The sequence below is a fragment of the Grampus griseus genome, assembly GCF_964374135.1.
Source record: "Grampus griseus genome assembly, chromosome: 20".
Classification (NCBI taxonomy): domain Eukaryota; kingdom Metazoa; phylum Chordata; class Mammalia; order Artiodactyla; family Delphinidae; genus Grampus; species Grampus griseus.
In genome coordinates this window covers 13483632-13504838 of record NC_139014.1, presented here as the reverse complement: position 1 = coordinate 13504838, position 21207 = coordinate 13483632, and the positions used below count along the sequence as shown (strand labels likewise).

Below are 21207 nucleotides of genomic sequence, written 5' to 3'. Positions count from 1 at the left end.
TTTTTCGGAGCACGTGTGCAATCCATCATCGCATTCTTTCCAAGAAGTTAAATGGAAAGACTTTGAAAGGACTCTGCTCTGTTCTTACCAAGGTTCTATTAGAACCAGGAAATCACTGATTCTAAACTAAAATTCTCGAGTTTTTACTTTGATTCTCTCTTGGTTAAAAAAAACAAGCAAAAAAACCAACCAAACAAAACTTGTTGGCACATATATGGTAGTTTTCAGGAAATACTCAAGTAAAAATGCATTACATGTTTGTTATCAATGAAAGCTTGAAAACAAAATCACTTAAAATTGATATTTGTTCAGAAACAGACTCTGGAAACAAACTTATGGTTACCAAAGGGGAAAGGCTGTGGGGAGGGATAAATTAGGAGGTTGGGATTAACATATACACACTAGAATATGTAAAATAGATAATCAACAAGGACCTACTGTATAGCATAGGGAACTCTACTTAATGTTCTGTAATAACCTGTATGGGAAAAGAACCTGAAAAAGAATGGATATATGCATATGTATAACTGAACCACTTTGCTGTACACCTGAAACTAACACAACATTGTAAATCAACTATACCCCTACATAAAATAAAAATTAAATTTAAAAAATTGATGTTTGTTTATTCAATAAAATGCAATTCCTTATGCTTTTCTTTCTGTAGTAGCCAGTCAACATTTCTAAGCTAGGGAAGGCATGGAACATTTAAATAAATCAGAGAACTTCTTTGTCTAGACTTGCCCTTCATCATATGAACACCCCAAAAGAGAATATTAAGACATTAAACAAACAAAGGACTTAACGTGGGAAGTGGATGCTAGCCATTGCTTAATAACTTGAGAATAGTGAACTTTTAAAACTACAAATACTTGTTTAAAAAGACAAATGTTCTAGGGGCTTCCCTGGTGGCGCAGTGGTTGAGAGTCCGCCTGCCGATGCAGGGGACACAGGTTCGTGCCCCAGTCCGGGAAGATCCCACATGCCGCGGAGCAGCTGGGCCTGTGAGCCATGGCCGCTGAGCCTGCGCGTCCGGAGCCTGTGCTCTGCAACGGGAGAGGCCACAACAGTGAGAGTCCCGCGTACCGCAAAAAAAAAAAAAAGACAAATGTTCTTATTCATACACTCTCAGTGGAATTGTAAATTGGTACAATTTTCTATGGAAGAGATATTGTCAGTAAACACTCAAAGTCATAAAAATATTTATATCCTTTCCACCTTAATGAGAGGCCTGCGCACCGCAACGAAGAGTAGCCCCTGCTCACTGCAACTAAAAAGAAAACCTGAGCACAGCAACTAAGACCTAATGAAGCCAAAAATAAATAAATTTATATATATAAAATATATATATATATATTTATATCCTTTGACCTAGTAATTCAATTTCTGGGAATTTATCCAAAACAAATAATTAGAAAGAAGACATAGGGACTTCCCTGGTGGTCCAGTGGTTAAGACATTGCCTTCCAATGCAGGGGGTGCGAGTTCGATCCCTGGTCGGGGAGCTAAGATCCCACATGCCATGTGGCCAGAAAACCAAAACATAAAACAGAAGCAACATTGTAACAAATTCAATAAAGACTTTAAAAAATGGTCCACATCAAAAAAATCTTAAAAAAAGACATAAACTATATTACAAAGATGTTCCTAACAACCCTATATATGATAACAAAATCCAGAAAATAACCTATATGCCAAATACTAAAGCAATGTTTAAGTAAATGATAGATTTCCAACCCAATGGAATATTACACAGCTATGAAAATGATGGCCATGTTATGTACCAAACGTAAAGGTGTATATAAAATAATTCAAGATCCTTGAAGTGTTTTGTAGAAAGGTATGCATCTATGAGTTACCTTCCGCAGAAGAAAGAGCAAATTCCAAAGTACTTAATGAAGGTGAAAAGAAAATTCACGATCTTGGGTCCGTATAATAGATTTTAACAAGATGCAAAGAAATGCAATAACCCTAAGATAAGAGTGGGAAAATTCAAACTCGTAGACATGTTTCTAAATTTCCAAGTTGTGTTCTGGGAAGAGGTATAGCACACGTTAATACTGATGACTGTCTTTAACAGCAGACTGCACATGGAGAGCAGCAAGCTATCTTTGGACTGCTCTGAATATAATCACTTGTGTGCTGAAGATCACAGAGTGAGTCCCAAGTGTTGCTAAAGAGCAGTAAACTGTCAGCATCTTGCATGCATGCAGAATCCCTTGGGAGCAGGAAAGTTGTTTTGGAATACGATTTTTTAAAAAAAATCACAAAGGTCCAGATTTGTCTGCCCTCAAACACCCTTGAGTAACAGACGGCCAAATCTCCTTTCTATAAGTTAAAGGAGGGGGAAATGATGATTCCCAGTCCTTAGTGTCTGCCTTTAGTGAAGACAGCTGGTACTTCTAGTTAAACATATATCCCCTAAATTCCAGGTGTTTAATTCAGCTGTTTAATGTTGCTGTACCGAATGGCTGGATTCAGAAGGACCTGAGGCCATATCCAGTTTCTTTGGCTACTTATTAGCTCAAGTCCTCCATGCTGGGACCGGGCAAGAATATTAAGGCAAAGTTAGTTCCAGGCCATTTCCAATTTTCCCAAGTGAAGGAGAAGTAGTTAAATGTTTGGACTTGAATGAGATATCCTACTAGATTAGATGCTGTAGAAAAGGGAGAATTTATGGAGGTGTGGAATACTAGAGGGCTAAAAATTAAGCAGAGAAGGTCAATAAACTGGTAAACAGGGCTTGTCTGGATCAGCCACACAAGTTACAGGCTCACACACACACACCACACACACACACACATGCACACATGCACGCACATGCACATGAATGTACACGTACACATAGGTTGATAGTTGTTCCAAAGCCATCAAAGCTTCAGGCTTGAGACTAACATTTTCATTTAGGGATATTTCAGAGCAGGGCTAGGAGAAACGATACATGACTGATCTTAAACCTGAGAGGCCAAGGTACAGTTGGAAGCTGGAGGCAAAAAATCCCAAGTGAATATAGTGAAGGAAACAGGAATTTTTAGAAAAGAACGTGGGTGTGCAGAAATCTAAGAGTAACACTCGAATGAGATAACATCATGATTAAAAGCTGTACAGGGAAACTGGTGATGTGATAAATATCTATACATTTAACATCAGGCAACCTATATAGTTTGGCCCCAGGAAGAAACAGCCAGCCTGGCTGTACCGAGTTCGCTTTCAGTCAGCAACTACGTGTGGGAAGTTCGTGTGTTTTGAAGAACAAATGAAAAGGTACACGTGCCACAACTGCTGAAGCCTGCGCCACAGCAACGAAGACCCAATGCAGCCATAAATGAATAAATATTTTTAAAAATGGCAGGGCAGGAGTGGTAATGGTGAATTTGCAGCTCGAAACTCAAGCATGTTTTGATTAACTGAATTAGTGTACGTAATCTGGCGACCATCTTCAGTGTGTTATGGTGCACTGTCAGAGGAAGCCGTGGCCTGGCGCAATCAGAGATTGAGGCACACAATGTGGATGCTCCTCGGCATATACCTGGACAAAACTCTAATTCGAAAAGATACACGCACCCCTATGTTCACAGCAGCACTATTCACAACGGCCAAGACAATGGAAGCAACCTAAATGTCCATCGACAGAGGAATGGATAAAGAAGATGTGGTACATATATACAACAGAATATTACTCGGCCATCAGAAAGAATGAAATAATGCCATTTGCAGCAACATGGATGGGCCTAGAGTTGATCATACTAAGTAAGTCGGACAGAGAAAGACAAATACCGTATGATATCACTTATATGTGGAATCTAAAAAATAATACAAATGCACGTATCTACAAATCAGAAACAGACTCACAGACATAGAGAATAGACTTGTGGTTGCCAAGGGGGATGGGGGTGGGGGAGGGAGGATTGGGAGTTGGGGATTAGCAGATGCAAACTATTATATATAGAATGGATAAACAACAAAGTCATATTGCATAGCACAGGGAACTATGTTCAGTATCCTGTGATAAACCATAAGGGAAAAGAATATGAAAAAGAATGTACATATGTATAACTGAATCACTTTGCTGTACAGCAGAAAGTAACACAACATTGTAAATCAACTGTACTTCAATAAAAAGAATAATAATATGGATACTGACACGCGTTACAGGATTGAATAGGAGGGAGAGGTGTGTCTCTGCTTAAGCTCCGAGGAGACTATTGAAAGATGGGTGCTAAAGCATTTCTGTGCTCCTCCTCCCGTCCCCAGAGGACGCTTTTGTGAACAACAGGAGCTACTCGAGATGGAGAAACCACCGTCAGGTCAGAGCCATTTCAGCGCAGCTTACCTGGCTTGCCCTGCGGTGGAGAGGATCTGGTGTCTCCCCTAAGGTGGTGTTCCTACAGATTCCCTGGGGGATGCTTTACCTTGGTTACAACTCAAGACTCTTGCCTCACATTTGATGAGGGGTAACCAAGCACCTGATGGGTGGATGGATGAGTCTGCATGTGTATCCCACCGGGTTATATTCACTTTGGGTATTTTTTGGCTGGAGAGTTAGAGCTGGCACCCAGGCATTTCTTACCAAGGGCCCAGCCCTGAAGACACCATACGCCTATTAGTAGACCAGGCTTCTTTGCACACAAGTCCCCTAGAACTGGGTCTAAGTTCCGGCCTTTGGCTTGTTCTTTCTCCCTTGATAGCTTCTTTCCCATCAACCCCCAAGTTCCCAATAGTTAACATTCCCTTGGGAAGATCTGAGAAAGACAGAGAGGAAGCTACACTTGGAAAGAAGATTGCTTTGTACTTTATTTACAACAGAATGTAAGAAAAAGTAAGTTATTATCAATAATAAATAACTGGGAAAAAACCCACAAAACAGCCATAAAATGACACAGGAGGATGGCGTGTGTGAGGATCAATTTTGTTTGCTTTGCTTGCTGTCTATAACACTGTGCAGCCCAAAACTTGGTCCCTCAGCTGTGGCAGTGGTATATTGACTCATTTAATCAAGATCTCAGCTCGAAATGTAAACGCTAAAAATTACACTTGAAGCTACATACAAGTGGCACAGGTATAACATCAACTCAAAGAACCTCTCCTTGGTGACACACACAAACTGAAGGGAGACTTGCAATTCAACAGACAGGCTTTCGATTTTAAGCAAAAACATTGAGAGGCTTACCCTAAGGCATCTGTTAACTTAACGACAAAATAACAATAACAGCATCTGGAAAGGTCTCAACATATTCACATTCTCTTATTGCACTAACTCCTAAAAAGCTTAAACACTTACATTTCAAATGAAACAGATTGTTTTGAAGGTAGAACACAGAAGAATCTGGTATGTGTTGCCTCTGTATGCCATTGCCATGCTCTTGTGTAACACTCGGTTTCAGCAGGAAAGAATAGTTTTAAATGATTTATGATCAAGTGCAGTCACTGGTTTTTTTTTTTAATTTCAAGAATTATGGCTTAGATGGCATATCGTCACCCAGCCTACTGAATCAGATGATCAGAAAGGGACTAAAACTATTTAAACAATCTTTCCCATTGGATTATCTGAGTACGTATTACACGTGGAGTAAATTATTCTCTGGCCCTTCTGAAAAGTAAAATTATTGTTGACCTATGCCAGCCAGTGACGTGTCGTCTCTGAGCCATTGAAAAGATGCTAAGGCGAGTAGAATTTTAAAATACGCATAAATCCATTAGCCTTGAAATTTTCATGGAAAAATGATTTCTTGAGTAGTGTCAGAATCTATTCTCTTAGGTCACTGTTTATTACAGTGTCTTGGAAGAAAACCACATAACTTTTGGGGGTCTTTTTGTGTTTTTTGAGTGTCTACATTAGACACACACAATTGTGCTATTTAGAGATTTATTTTCACAACCAAAAACATGGCTAATAAATACCTCCAAATAACTTAAAGCCATTTTCCCTCACACAAATGCAAGACCAAAACAGAAGGGTTTATAAATTCGTTCACCAGTGAACTCATACTGTTTTGGTTATCATGTAGTAACAAAAATGTCACGGACTCCTTTGTCGTTATGCTTCCTCTTTGCTTTGTCTTATTCCAGCCCAAAAGTAGGAAAATGAAATGGTCTTCAGAGCTGACTTCTGACAAAGTTTATGCAGTAAAAACACCAAGGGCTTCTTATCCTGGGAAAGCACAGCTAAAGCAACAGTGCTGTACTATGGCCAACGAAAAGCACAAGGGCATTTCGTAATTTGAAGTCCATTCAAAGTAATGAAATCTATGGTCATTTTGATGGTCTCCACTAACATGAGAGACAAAGATCGGGTGAACATACGTGTTATTCTGTGGATTATTTATTTTAATTTGGCTACCAGAGACTTAAAACTGGTGGTGTCAGATTCACTATATTTATATATATACAGGTATAGTACAATTTTGGTGAACAAGGTTGAAGGTTTCCACATTGCAGACAGAGGCACTGAGTTAAGATTCTATTCTTCCCCTAAACATGCTTAATGAATTCAAGTTTCTGCTTTTCTTTTCTTCTAAATTTCCATCATGCAGCCACTTAGTTTCCAGCCTTATAGGAATTAATAATGTTCTATATACACATTCATCGCAGGCTTGTACCCCACAATAAACAAATTCATGTATGGAGACTGTGAAATGACACTTGACAATCAAGACAAATAAAATACTGAAGTCATTTATGCCCTGTGATGACTGGACTAAATATTCAAAGCAGCTAAAGGAATATCTGCACCCGTCCCCCCCCCCCATTAAAATGCACACAAACCACATGTAGACAGAAAAACTGAACATACTTTAAGAGCACACATATTTGTTGGCTAAGAATTACACTATCAGTGGTAGTTTTGCAAGTAATGTCTGTGGTATTGTACTGGCTATAAGAGAAAGAAAACTCACAGTAGGAAACCAGAAATTAGCTTTCTAAAGCATATAGAATTGCTCACCTGGATAGCAGAAGCTACTTTACAAAAATGGAAAATTAGCAATGGCATCAACAGAAAAACTAGGTCTAGATGTGTGAACAGCACGCACAAAATAAATTCATTCCATGCAAAAATCACGATCCCACCCCATCCTGATTTCAGCTTGCAAATGGGAAGCAAATATACACACCATGTCACTGTCTTCTGAAAGGAGAATTTTACTTCCAAAGGGAAACATTCTTGTTAAGTGCTACTGTGTCGAAAGAGAGCCATTGAGAAGTCCAAGGGGTCTTGACAAAAGATTGAGTTTTCCCACAAGCAAAAATCATGCTACCATACCATGCAAAGGCGGTGTCTTACTATGGTGCTATCATTCTTAGGGAAGAGATGCACTGTTGATCTAAGCTATTTGCAATGGGTTCCCTTTGAGTTCTGGGTTTATTTATTTATTAAGCTAAATGTCAACCTATAGATAAAGAAATGATCTTGACAATCTGACATATGACTTAGAACACTTGGTGCTGGGCTCATGGGGCCAGCACCTGCACCTTGGGAGAGTCTGTTAACTGGAAGGACACTAGGCAGAGTGCTGTGCTCTGAGAGAGAGAAGCAGGCAGGGTCCACTGGCTGAGAGGCTGTGTAAGAGGAGGAGGATACCCTCCTTGGTCTATGTAGTGTCCTTTGGAATCTGTGTTTGGGGAAGGTCCCTTTCCTGAGGTTGGAGGTTATGGTCAGGAAGGCTAGCTGGGGCCTTGGAGTTGCCCAATTACCTTGTTCTCTTCCTCTCTTGGAGGACAAAAGGAAATGCCAGATTCTGTTTGCTCTTCTTTCTGTGTTTAAAGGCAGTGAGGTGCGAAGGTGGCAGTCTTCTCTTTAGATCAAAGGAGAGTTCTCTCTCTGCCACTTTGGTGAGTGATCTTGTCTCCCATCAACCTTGAGTCTAATCTTGCATTACCAATACTCTCAGAAAAGAAAGCTAGACAGAGGGGCATCTTTTATCACTTTTCCTTGTTACTCTACAGATAGGAGTCAGCCATTCTGCTCATTTTCTCCTCCCACTCGACTGTATTCACTCGACTTTTGTGACATTCCCAATATTTGGATTTCAAGTAAGGAGCAAGAGAATGACAATCTTTTCTAAGGTCTAGTGATGGGCAATCCGTTCAGGGAGGTCTAGATGTTATTAAGAGTAAAATGAGGAAGGGGATGGGAGACAACTCTGACAGTGTTAAAGTCCAGGTAGTTTACTCTATCCTTGAACTTCTTTGAATGAGTAAAGAGTCAATGAATTCTACTCAATTAATTGCAAATTCTGAGAATCTTAAAGGATGACGGAAGGTGATAGGTCAAGGTTCGTTGGTACCTGTAGAAAAAAAAAGACGTTTGCCTCACCTGGGCCTCTTGGTTCCTAAACCAAACCATCCCCAAATCAGACAGTTATGGTCACATTCATCCATGTAATTCTTAAAAGATTTCTGAGGCCACAAGGGCACGAAGGGGAAAGTTATTAAAAGACAGAAACAAGTGGAATCTTTATTAAATTCTGTGAAAGGTATAAATAAGTTACTGTTAATTGCACTTGGAGCCTCTACATGTTGATAATTAAAATTTCCAAAAAATTTAAAGAGTTAATTAGGCCCCAAATCCTGAGTCAGACTAACGCAAATAGGAATCTCAGTAACTACTGGTATTCAAGTATTGGTAAGGAGCAGTTCAAAATTTAACAATTAGGTATATTATGCCTGAGAATATTTTTGAGAATTTCAGGTTTGATGGGAGGAAACTGACTTCACTATTTCACTACACCTTGTAACACAGTGGTGCAAAGTTTTCATTTATTTACCCTTGAAGTCCATGCCAACCTCATCAAATGCCCAATAAACAAGGCTTCCTCCCTGGCATCCAGCTGTGGCTACAGAAGATCCCTTCTGTCCTTTGCAAGTCTTACATCTTACATCTAATATGACGCTGTGTGGCATACTTAAGGAATCATATGTGAAATTACTTAACTACATGCACACTCAAAAGATCAAAGGGACATGTTTGAGTGACAAAGCAGTCTTTTTCTATACCAGATTTTTTTTAAAAAAAACAACAAACAAAAAAAAACAAGACCCCAAACCGAAAATATAAAACCCCATGAAATATTCTTATGAAGTTACTCTGCTTTAGGCCGACATGGCTTATCTGAAGAATGTATGCCAGGTAAATTCAGGGTGGCTTTTTTCTCAGGGTCTGGAAGCGTGAGAGTTTCTGGGGCAGACTTTTTCCGGGGCCGATCTTTGGGAACCGACAGAAATTCTGGCGCATCTGTGGAGAGAGGAGTGGATGGAGCGCTGGAAGGGGCGCTGCGGACTGAGGACGGCAGCAGGGGAATGCTGGAGATAGAAACGGCAGGGGGGAAAACGCCAATTTTCTTGTTGGTGGCTTCCTGAGTGGCTCGTTCAAATTCTCGGACTTCATCCATTGTCATGTCTTAAAGGAAAAAAACAGAAAGAAGAAAAAAATGAGCACGTATTTAGAAGAGATGCAAATGGATTCATCTCTCTGCCTGTTTTTAAAGGACCCATCAGAACTCTATGATAAGGGGATCTCTCCAGATTATAAACCCAAATTATCATCGAAATGCTAAGCCCTGAATTTTTTTCTTTTTACTGAGGCAGACCTCTGAAAAAAAAAAATTCCTTTATGAGTAACCATCCAAGGTTGTCCAAAGCACTTTTCAGTGAGTACTTTAAGTATTCTGAAAAAAGAACTTATCAGGAGAGTACAGAAGCACACCGGAGCTGTGTGTGTCTGTGTGTTGTGCGTATGGTATGGTATGCAGAGCTATTATTAGACCTGGCCATCTTTTCTATAAAGGGAAGATTATTAAAGCAATCAATGGCCCCAAAATGATACATACTATTATCCACTTTAGATCGCGAAAATATAAGTTCACCTTTATAGGGTAAATAGGCAGATCATCAGAATTTTTCAACATGCTATCCTCTTATTCAATGAATATACTTTATGTATTCTAGGGGTTACTTGTTTCCTGACTGTGTATCCACCCTGAGATTTTTCAGACGCTGTGTTTTAATTATTTCTTCTTAAAAAATAAGTAAGATATGACAACAACAACAACAAACTCTGCTAACTATCCCCAAACCAAAAAAACGAAACCATTTCTCAAGGAAACATAAAAAGAAAAAGAGCAGAGAACAAAAGGATAGTACCACATAATGGGTGAGAATTTTATTTAAAAGAAAAAAGAGCATTATTTGGCATTCAAGAAATAAATTCAGTGACGCCTCATTTAACAGGCATTGTCAGATGGTGTAGACTTTCCAAATACCTGAAATGTTATTACGTGAGAAAGTAAAAAAGAAAAATTCCTTTAAATGTAAATCCTTCCCTAATGTAACGACAGTGAATAACGTATTATATACACTTACTACATTTTAGACATAATACACTGAAGGAATATCACTGTGTTACAATACAGTGATGCCTTCTTTCTTAGGGCCGGTTTGCTTTATATAGTTTAGTATCTCTTCTCTCATTCTTAGAAACTCTATTATTATTACTACTACTATTATGGTTATTATTAATTACTCTCAGTCTGGCTATCCCTGGTATCTTTTGCCAATTTTATTACTGGTAACAGGGAAAACAGATCACTGGGCATATTAGAAAAAGCTCAGTGAAGGCCTAAAAGCTTGTAAACTGTGAAGTCTGCTGCCCATGGATTGCTACATCTGTTTTAGCTTCCAGAGACCCAGTTTTCATTTGTGGCCTCTCCCATGAACTTAGTAGGTGATACCACATTAGATGATACCACATAAAATAGTATGAAACATAGAGCCCCTTTGGAAATACTAACTATGGAGTTAATATAGTATTAATCATTAGGATATATATATATAGAGAGAGAGAGAGAGAGAGAGAGACGAGAGACAGAGAGACAGAGAGAGACAGAGAGTCATATAACATATGAGCAAACCAGGAATATTGCGCAAAAAACAAAATCCTTAAGAGGATTTCCTAGGAACAATTATTAAAATTTTCTGAAAGGAAAAAGTTCTTACAAAGGAAATAAAAAATTATGCCTGTGTTGACAGAATATGAAATTCAGAATATAGCAAGAACTGTACCTGTAAACTTACCACTTTAAAAAAATACTAAGACTATTAAACAAGCTCAGAAATAAGATTAAGTTCTTTAAAAGGAGGTATTTCAAAACAAAATTGAGAAGCAGTCGCATAGCACAGGGAGATCAGCTCGTGCTTTGTGACCACCGGAGGGGTGGGATAGGGAGGGTGGGAGGGAGGGAGACGCAAGAGGGAAGAGATATGGGGATATATGTATATGTATATCTGATTCACTTTGTTATAAAGCAGAAACTAACACACCATTGTAAAGCAATTATACTCCAATAAAGATGTTTAAAAAAAGTATAAGAAAAATAAAAACAAATTGAGACTCAGAAAAATTTCAGTGAACGTCAGCAAAATCTCAGCAGTATGTTTCTGCTATAATAAATGATATCATCTTTGAAAAATCAGGTTTTCTATACAAGTGGCTGAATATAGTGCTCCACTCCACACATCCAGCAGGGGGCAGAAATCATCCAAAGTACAGAAGTTTGATTTTACACTCCCGTTCAGAGTCTCTTAGAAGTTCTCTTCCTTGAAAGTATTGAACCTACTCAATTGAATAGGAGACTGTTATTTTCCTTATTGCCCGTGGCCATGGATGTTCATTTTGCCTAATTTCAATCTAGTTTGTCTCTACTCAGGTCAATGATTTAAATTTACTGAGCACCCATGCAGTTTTTATTCCTGATGGACAGCAGCCCCTTGATTTCAACTTTTTCATTATGATAGAGAAGAAAAATATAGAAAAATAAATGACCCCCAATTTGATGGAATTCAAAGAATAAGGGAAATGGTGGTAAGCATTTAAAGGTAACCACGTTGGGACTTCCCTGGTGGTCCAGTGGCTAAGACTTCGCCTTCCAATGCAGGGGGTGAGGGTTCCATCCCTGGCCGGGGAACTAAGATCTCACATGCCTCCAGGCCAAAAAACCAAAACATAAAACAGAAGCAATATTGTAACAAATTCAATAAGGTGTAAGAACTTAGAATGAGGAAAGCACTGTTTAGTATCCTTTGGCTACCTGGCATCTTCCCCTTTCCTCTGGCTTCCTTTGTCTTGTGGTGCTTATATATAGTGAGTGGCTTTCAGAGAGCAGCTGAGAGGGAACAGGTGTCTAACGTTCCTAAAGAAAAGGTAATTGAAAGTGATAGAAATTCAAGGACAGTTTCCTTAATGAGCACTTCTAACTTTAGAACAGGGAGAGAGGAAAGGGGAAGTCCTATAGGAACTGGTCGGTGCCTACAGAGGAACACCTCCTGATCCAAAGAGCTTTCTGCAAATCCAATCACTGCATCCAAAATGGGGAGGAAGTCCATTTCAACCTCAAGGGCAGTCACATGCATCCAATAGCAGCACATAGGTTTTACAGGGCACATTCCAAAGACATGCCCTCAAAAGTTCACTAGAAATTTCCAAAGTGCAACCAAAGGTCTTTGCATATCTAAAGCATTTACAACAATAGCCATCTGTCAATTTTCTGTAACTACGCTGTCAATTTCTTAAATATCTAACGTGTATTACTGTGGGGCTAACAGACATGTGGGCTCAAGCTGGCACCCAAAGAGATCACAGCTCTGGCCAAAGATACATTTAAATGACTTGGCGATTACATTTTTCTTTGTTATCTGTCACGCCTCTTCATTAGCACGAATGATTGAGATAGAACTATATTTAAGATGCTGGCATACACCGTACGGTCAGCTCTCAATCACCAATGTGCCATTAAATAACCTCAGGTTCTCTGATGCTTAAGTCCCGGGCTAGATCTAGCTCACCACACCTTCGCTGCTCAGCCAGTATGTATGCACAGATGGCAGCCCCATCTGGACATGAACCTAAGTAAAAAGGAAGTGATTGGGTCAGAGAGCCATAAAGAGCCCTAGAAAGCATTTCAAAGCAAATGTAAAGAAACCTAAAATACTAGATGAGCCAGAATGAACGACTTAAATGAATGAGTGTTAACTATGTCTTTAAAAGTTACTGGCATTGATGGTCTAGCTTTCTTAGGACGTCTGTTTTCACCCCTCTGTTCTTTTGTGGTGCAGGCCACACAATGTTTCCACTCTACATGCTCTTGGTTTTATGACCGAAATAACCCCCCCGAGTCAAGCAGCGTTAAAGAATGGAAATGTCTGGAAGCAAGAGGTAACACTGTCCAATTAAGACCCAGCTCAGGTTCTTCACCAACAGCCTCTGGGTGATGACGCTTTTTTGTGGAAGTTTGAGAACTGATGCATTTGAAGTCTTTTCAAAGATCAGTTTATGTGTATGTTTGGTAAAGGGTGGGCAACATGTTTTAAAAATTCTACATACACTTGTTTGGGCCTGGCTCTCTATGTCATCCACAGTGGAGGAATGCTGATTGCAAACTTTTATGTTGGTTTGTTCATGCATGTTTTTCTCGTATTCCCGAACATCATCCATTGTCATATCTGAAAGAAGGTCAAGATGTTGGCAACTTCCGTTATTAAATCCAAACTTTCAATGGGGGAGACTTCAGGGGAAGATGGCAGCTTAGCAGAAGCCAGAGAGAGGAGTAAAAAGCAGGGAACTCACTAACTTTATGAAGAGTCAATCATAAAGTTAGGCAAACCAGCCAAAGGGGGAGTGAATACAAGGAAGTTAAGTCAAAATAGTCTTAGAACTGAAAAGAGTGGAAATTATTTAGGGGTGATTCTTGTAAAATGAGCTAGGTGGGTAGAAAGTATCAGCTCGTGGATAGGGCTGCAGCCTGAGATCTCCTAAAAGCATGGTTAGAAGATCCCTTTAAGGGACAGGGTCAGGCCTGTGTGGTCTAATACTTACCTTCCATATACCTTTCAAAACAGATTTGGAGATTCTTTACAACAATGCATTCAACAGAAAGAACACTTTCATTGCTATTGTAAGAGACATGACGTAGAGGGCAGAGAAATGATGCTCACTGCTACCAGTGAGATTTGGTGCAATGCTCACACAGAGAGGTATTTCTGCACAGAATACATGGTGTCAGAGAGTACAGGTCTGCACTGAACTTCAAGTCTAGCATAATAGCACAAAGATGGGTGGCACTACTTCCACCCACACTGATCTCTAAATAAAATGGCACATGACATGATGATGTTTGGCCTGAGTCTTTACTTTTTCAGTATTTCAGAATGCTAATTTCTTAATCCAGTGGTTCTCAACAGGGGACAGTTTTGTGACATTTTTGGTTGTCACAACTGGGGTGGAGGTGCTACTGGCATGTAGTGGGTAGAGGCCAGGGATGCTGTGGCACATCCTACAGTGCACAGTCCTCCCTGCCTCCCCAGCAAAGAATGATTTGGTCCAAAATGTCAGTGGTGCCAAGGTTGAGAAGCCTTGTCTAAATCCAACTGATAAAAAACTTCAACAAAGAACCTGTTATCTTCAATAGGTGAAACATAAAAATAACAATTAGTCTCACATTAAATACTTCTGTTGCTTTATCCTCCACTCCCCACTCCACTCCTTGGTTGCTTTACAACATTTTATTTGCAATTTCCCCAGATGGGCATTCTTCTGAGACTCTCACAGCAGAATTTAACTTCATGACTCTTTACAATGAATGGTACATGCACAACAATTGGTTAATCAAGCTACTGCCTTGGTCACTAGTTAGCTTGGTGGGGACGTAGAGCGGGTTATGTGCAGCTGGAATTTTTCCTTAAGTCGTTTCTGCATGATGTGGTCCGGTGTCTTTTTATATCAATCCATGTGTGTCATGTGAGAGTCTCTTCAATTCTAAAGGGTAGACTTGCCAGAAGTTGATGAATTAATTCAGGGTAGTCTTGCGGCCAAGATGGAGGGCAGCTCTAAATCCACACCTGGGCTATTTTATTTAGCTGATGGTCCCCCTCCACACCCCGAAACCGTTAATCAAAAATGCTGTCCATAAGCAATGTAAGTATCAAGAAAGCCAAGCAACAGTCTGGCCAAGCAAAGAGCATGCTTTTCTTTTAGAAAATCAAGGCAAATGGAAAGCAGTAAAGAGATGCTGCTTTGTGATTAGAACAAATGCGTCTTAGTTAACAATAATAACATCCTTTCAATACAATCACTTTAATTTCAATGGCTGGTGATCAAAATTCTTAAACACAAATACACCTGGAATGAATACTTAGGTCATTTTAAGTTAAAAGTTTAAAATTTCTTCATACATATGTTCATTAGACACTTTATTTCCCCCCTCGCTGGCATGCCAGTAATTTTGAAAACAAAAACAAAGGCGGTTTCATTTCTTTGTTCTAGTGAATCTCAAAGGAAATCATTCTTTATTTTTAATTAGCTCAATGTTAAGAGAGGGGCTTAAACTGTGTGACTATGGGCTTTCAAAGATATCTCAATTTTTATGGATGTGAAGAAAGATTTAATAACAAAGATACTCATTATTATCTTGTTCATAATAGTGAAAAATTAAAAACAACTCAGGGGCCTGATGGTATTATGCAGTGGTTAAAAATGATGCAGAAGGATATTTAACACTATAGAGAAATGTCCTTGGTATATTGTTAAATAAAAAATTGGAGGTAAAAGAAATCATTTTTTTTTTTTACCAGAAAAGCATTATATACACTTAAAAAAGACTTTTGAAAGGGTACACTTCAAAATGTTAAAAGAGTGATTGTTTTGAGGAGTTGGAATTACAGGTAATTTTCATTTTCTCCTTTTTGTTTATCTATATTTTCTAAGTTTTCTATATCAAATATGCATTACTTCTGTAAGAAAGAAAAAGAGAACATTATTTTAAAATCGATTATTTGAGGTCATTAGAAGATGGATACCATCAATTTGCAAATAGGTAAGATATATTTTTTCTAGAATTTTTGCCTATTCTAGAAACATGATTCCTTTTTTCTTAAAATGAAGAGTTAAGAAACCAAGTTGCAGAAAATTTCGTCTAAAAGAAAAAAAAATCTCTCAATTAGACCACATAAGAATGAACATTTCTAGGGAGTTCCCCTGTGGCCTAGTGGTTAGGATTCAGTGCTTTCACTGCCGTGGCCTGGGTTCAATCCCTGGTCAGGAAACAGATCCTGCAAGCCGAGCAGCATGGCCAAAAAACAAAAACAAAAAAACCCAAAGAACATTTCTAGCAGTTCTCTAAAAGCTGATGATAACTTGGTCCCAGCCAATGCTGAAGGAAAATATTGGGCTGGCCTAAAAGTTCATTTGGGTTTTTCCATAAGATGTTATGGAAAAACCCAAATGAACTTTTAGGCCAACCCAGTACTTTTGTCTAAATCCTGAACTATCCTCGCATACCATACACGCTTATGGAAATGATGTCAACATTTTCAATATTCCTCAATAATTTATGGAAAGCCTAATTAAGTGAAAATGTTCCTATTCAGGTTATCTGGTAGAATGCATTATGTCTTGCTTCAGCAAAGTATATTACCTCAAAATCTACACATGAATCAATTTTTTAGTAAATTCAATTACACACACACAATGACAGATTACACTTTTGGAGATGATTCATCTTCATTACTGATTGATTTTCAATGATCAGAGTGACTTCTCACAGTTTAGGTTCAGATCTCTTTGCTCCCAGCAAACAAATGCTTATGTGTATCAGGGAAACTCAAAGGAATCGTATGTCAATTATTTTGCAAATAAACTGATCAATAATCACCCCTTACTTTATAGATTTGAAAGGTCATAATTTACTTTTCTTAAGTAAAGTTTCTTAAATGAAGTGTTCTTAAATAACACTGGCCTAACTCCCTGATTTAAGAGACTATTGGAACTAGTACCAAATTTCTTCTGATAAGGAAGGCATGTCCTAGTATCTTTGACACTTGGCTATCCGAGTGTGACTGATAATCTGGGGGTATAAATGCCCTCTTCATCGCAAGATTTTCTGTCTTTGCCCTCTTGCAAGACCATTTCTGTCCTTCTCTTTCTCGTCCTCCTTCAGGTGAGGAGAGTAAGCAGACCCCAGACTTCTGTCCCAGCATGTAGAGGTCACACTGAATTGGCCTGGGTAGAAAGAACCCTTTTCTCTACCACCAGCTCAGCTTCGTCAAAGAAGCTCTGGATTCAGGGGATTCGTTAATTGAGAAGCTTCTTCAATTTCTTAAACCATGTACTAAGCAAGATATACCTCTGTATGAGTCTTGGTCTGCTTCAACTATTTTCTGCTTTGTTATAAAATGCGGATTTCACTTATTATTTACTCATTGAATCACTCAAGTAATGCATGAATTATTTTCCATAGAAATAATTCAAGTAGCACTGGATTACATAGAGAAAACAGAGTAATTCCTTTTAACTTCCCTTATCAGCACTGTTCCTTCTGGAGATAACTGCCAGATTTTTTCCTATGAATTCACGTGTATGTTACTATTACACACAGTCTCACTTAATTTCACATTTATGGAATCATACTATAGTATACCATACGATACATATTATTCTGGCTGACTTTTTCCACTAATGGGAAAAACATATTTCCATACCAGTATGTAGAGAACTACCTTATTCTTTTTAACTGTTACACACAATATTCATAGTATGAGTCTACCATAGTCTACTTGACCATATTTCTGCTAAGGGACGTTTACACGGACACTAGATTTTAGCTCTTATAAACAACACCACACTGAACAGCTTCGTATTTATATTCACGAACATGTGTATTCCTCAAGAACAAATATCTAGAAGTGGAATTACTGGGTCACAGGTTATTTGTACTTATCACTATCACTTTTTGTTTTGTTTTTTTTTTTTTGTGGTATGCGGGCCTCTCACTGTTGTGGCCTCTCCCGTTGTGGAGCACAGGCTCCGGACGCGCAGGCCCAGTGGCCATGGCTCACGGGCCCAGCCGTTCTGTGGCATGTGGGATCTTCCCGGACCGGGGCACGAACCCGCGTCCCCTGCATCGGCAGGCGGACCCTCAACCACTGCGCCACCAGGGAAGCCCTATCACTTTTTATACAGAAACTGTCAGTGTGTTCTCCCACCTATCCAAAACTGGATTATTATCGCTCTTTAAAACTTTGGCTATCAGATGGGCCAATGTCATATCTTCTTGCTGTTCTCATTACGTTTCTTGTGATTAGTAGTGAGGTTATTGGTCATTTGCATTTCTTCTTCCATGGTTTACCTATTTATGTTCTTAACCTTTTTTTTTATTGAGTTGTTGGATTTTTGATTTATATACTGTAGATATTAGTCCTCTGTTGGCTACTCATGTTGCAGATAGCTTCTGTTAGTCTTTCAACTTTGTTTCTGGTGGCAATTTTCATTTTATTAAAGAAGGCAGGTTTATTTCACTGGAAGTGAAGGCAAGACTGTATATTTGAAAAGTCTTCAGGATAGAAGTCATTTGAACGAACAGAGAAACTGCAAATGACATGGAGCAAAATGTCTGCAAGCAGGGATTTTCCTTCATTGTATTGCACAGCTGCAGTGGCGACAATTTGAATAAAGCATCATATACCCTAATTCAGTGGCCTGTCCAATGGCACATTATAGTTTATTTCCTTCTACAAATGTTTTCTCTCTATTTCCAGGCTCCTCAGCCTACTGAAGTAATTTTTTTTTTTTCTCTAAGTCAAAATGGAAGTCTTAAACAAGTGGTTGGTCAGAGGAAGCTCCAGCAATCATGAATTAGGTCTGATACACCTTTGACTCCAGCAGAATGGTGGCCATGCTTTGGGAAGTGCTTTTTTTCTTTTTTTTAAACTCTTTAAAATGGTTATAAATTCAACAGATGCTTGTTATAAATAGTTTACTTTTTTGTAGTGAAAGTAGCCAATCCTCAAGGCTTGGTGCATACCCTTTCCATGTAATTCAGACCACTAAGATCTAGAATTGTAATCTCTAGTTGTGATTTTTTTCCCACAGCTCTTAATTTGGGGAGGTGGAGGCGGGCGCATCACAGATCCCTTTGAAAATGTGATGGAGAGCAATGGGTTCTCTCCCCGGAAAAATGAAGGTAAGCACACTCACATAAAATGTTGCATAAGGGCCACAGCACTCAAGTTCATGCTTCAGGAAACCTGAGGCCATTGGAAAATGCTGGCTTGGTGAACTCAGTCAGCTAATGCCAGTCCCTAAGTTGGCTTCTTTCTCCACCTTGAGCTTGCTTCTCTCGTTGTTAGGCTGCTCTAAAGACTCCAGAATGATTTCTATGTCACTTTCATGAGGGAGTTTCATCTATACTAGCCAGAGCTACCACCTCTACTTTGTTAGAAGGGTCAGGATTCACGAGGTTCCACTCAATCACAACCTCCCTTGGGAAACCCTCTGTGTTCCTCTCTCAAAATACTGTCAGATTTGTGAAGCAAAACCATGCTTTGGTGAAGCAGGGCTGCCTATTTTTATCCACCTCCCCTTTCACCCCACCTTCTGAAATGTGCAGTTGTTTCTTCTGATTAGTGTTGCAGTCATGCAGGAGACACCCAAGGCTCATGGATAAAGACCAATCAAGGCTTTGAAAGACAAACTCAATTCCTCCAGCAGTGGAAATGGTTATATTTTACAATGTACAAGAGCAGAATAAAATCTGTTTTAGGAAATAGTTATGTGACAGTCAAATGCTGAAATTCAGAAAAGATACAAAATTAATCCTTGGGCAAGAAATGATCACCATCATCTACAGTGTCTTTTTTTTTTTTTTTTTACTCTTAATTAAGCACTGGAGGTGGTGAGTCTAATCAGGGAGAAAGAGATCATCCTGGGCTGCCAGTGCATAAGGGTGTCCAGTTTGGGCACTGTAGGAACACACAGCCCAGGAGGTCAATGGAGCTAAAATTCAGCCCTAAGCTGACAGCACCTGCTGAAACTGCCCAGAAGGGGCGCCTTTTTCCTAATGCTTACAAGTCATCAGAGTTTAGCAGTTGGCCCTGAAGACATCTACCACTCTCTAGTATAATTACATTTGGATTGAATTAATTAAACTGTCCCTTCAATCTAATCTGATTTAAAGTCATTCTTAAAATTTTAGCGAGCATCGGATTCATCTGGAGGGCTTGTTAAAACACAGATTGCTGGGCTGTACCCCTTGAGTATCTGATTCAGCAGGTTGGGGTGGGGTCTGAGAATCTGAACTTGTAACAAGTACCCCAAGGACGCTGATGTGGCAGGCCCACTTGCAGAATAAGTGCCATAAGCTACAGGAAAGGATTTCTTTACTTTGAACCTTTTCCATGTTTACTATGAGCGCCTCACTGAGCCTGTAGAGACCAAAGAGAAATAAGCAACTTCAGGTACCCAAAACTGAAGGTCTGTTCTGGTGGGCGGTGACACAGCCATTTACCTGAAAGGCCCGCACTCTGCAGCATTACCTTGAATAAGGGGCTGTGAGCAGGGCTATTTTCATTTATTTGACTGAGTGTCTGCATCTGTGTAATGAAGGAGCTACTGTTTGCCTGGCAAGCAGCTCAGCTGGGGGCAATGATGCCAGTAATTTAAATGAAATTGATGGGGTGGGTCTCAGACCCCTTGCTGAGTGAAAACGCTGCTTGTTTTGGTTGGGGCTAGGATTGTATATATAATGGATGGATGCCTTCTCTGGGGAGTACAAGGTGCCCTGACCATCTATATCTGCTAAACCACACACTTTTTTTCTGCACTCAGATACAGAAAGGGCTTTTTGTCAGTAGACTCTCTGAGTTAATTCCTGTCTCCACCTCACCCATCTTAAGTAGATGTTCTCATCTCAAAGGTCTTCCTTTGATGCATTATTCTAACTTTGGGCCCCTGTAATAGTCTGAGTTTTGTTTTGTTTTGTTTTGGACTAAAAGTCTTTTAAGTCTCTTCTTGCTTCAGGCTCAGGTGAGATGGAAAAGAATCGGCCCCCATCCTCTGCACTCCAGCCATTCCCTTACTAGACTCCCGCCCACATTTTCTTTTTCTATATCTTGCCTCTACTCAAATTCTCTTTTCTGATCAACAGGCTTGCAGTGTTTTGTCCTCTTAATCAGGGCACGGCTACCCTTTTTTTTTTTTTTTTTTGCGGTACGCGGGCCTCTCACTGCTGTGGCCTCTCCCGTTGCGCAGTACAGGCTCCGGACGCGCAGGCCCAGCAGCCATGGCTCACGGGCCCAGCCGCTCCACGGCATCCTCCCGGACCGGGGCACGAACCCGTGTCCCCTGCATTGGCAGGCGGACTCTCAACCCCTGCGCCACCAGGG

The 21207-nt window shown here is 39.7% G+C and overlaps 1 protein-coding gene across 2 annotated transcripts in view; it reads right to left on the bottom strand.

Moving 5' to 3' along the window:
- Positions 1–4835: 4835 nt before the first annotated feature.
- The window catches only part of PITPNC1 (phosphatidylinositol transfer protein cytoplasmic 1), a 255599-nt gene continuing 239227 nt past the window's right edge, over positions 4836–21207 (bottom strand). The window contains exons 9-10 of one of the 2 annotated variants that reach the window (XM_082679166.1): positions 13376–13494; positions 9295–9397 (exon numbers count right to left, since the gene is read on the bottom strand). In XM_082679166.1, coding sequence (XP_082535292.1) covers positions 9392–9397; positions 13376–13494 — 125 coding nt within the window. In that variant the 3' untranslated portion in view covers positions 9295–9391. Of the gene's footprint in view, positions 9398–13375; positions 13495–21207 lie in introns of both variants that reach the window. The other variant, XM_082679165.1, reaches the window with a different exon arrangement.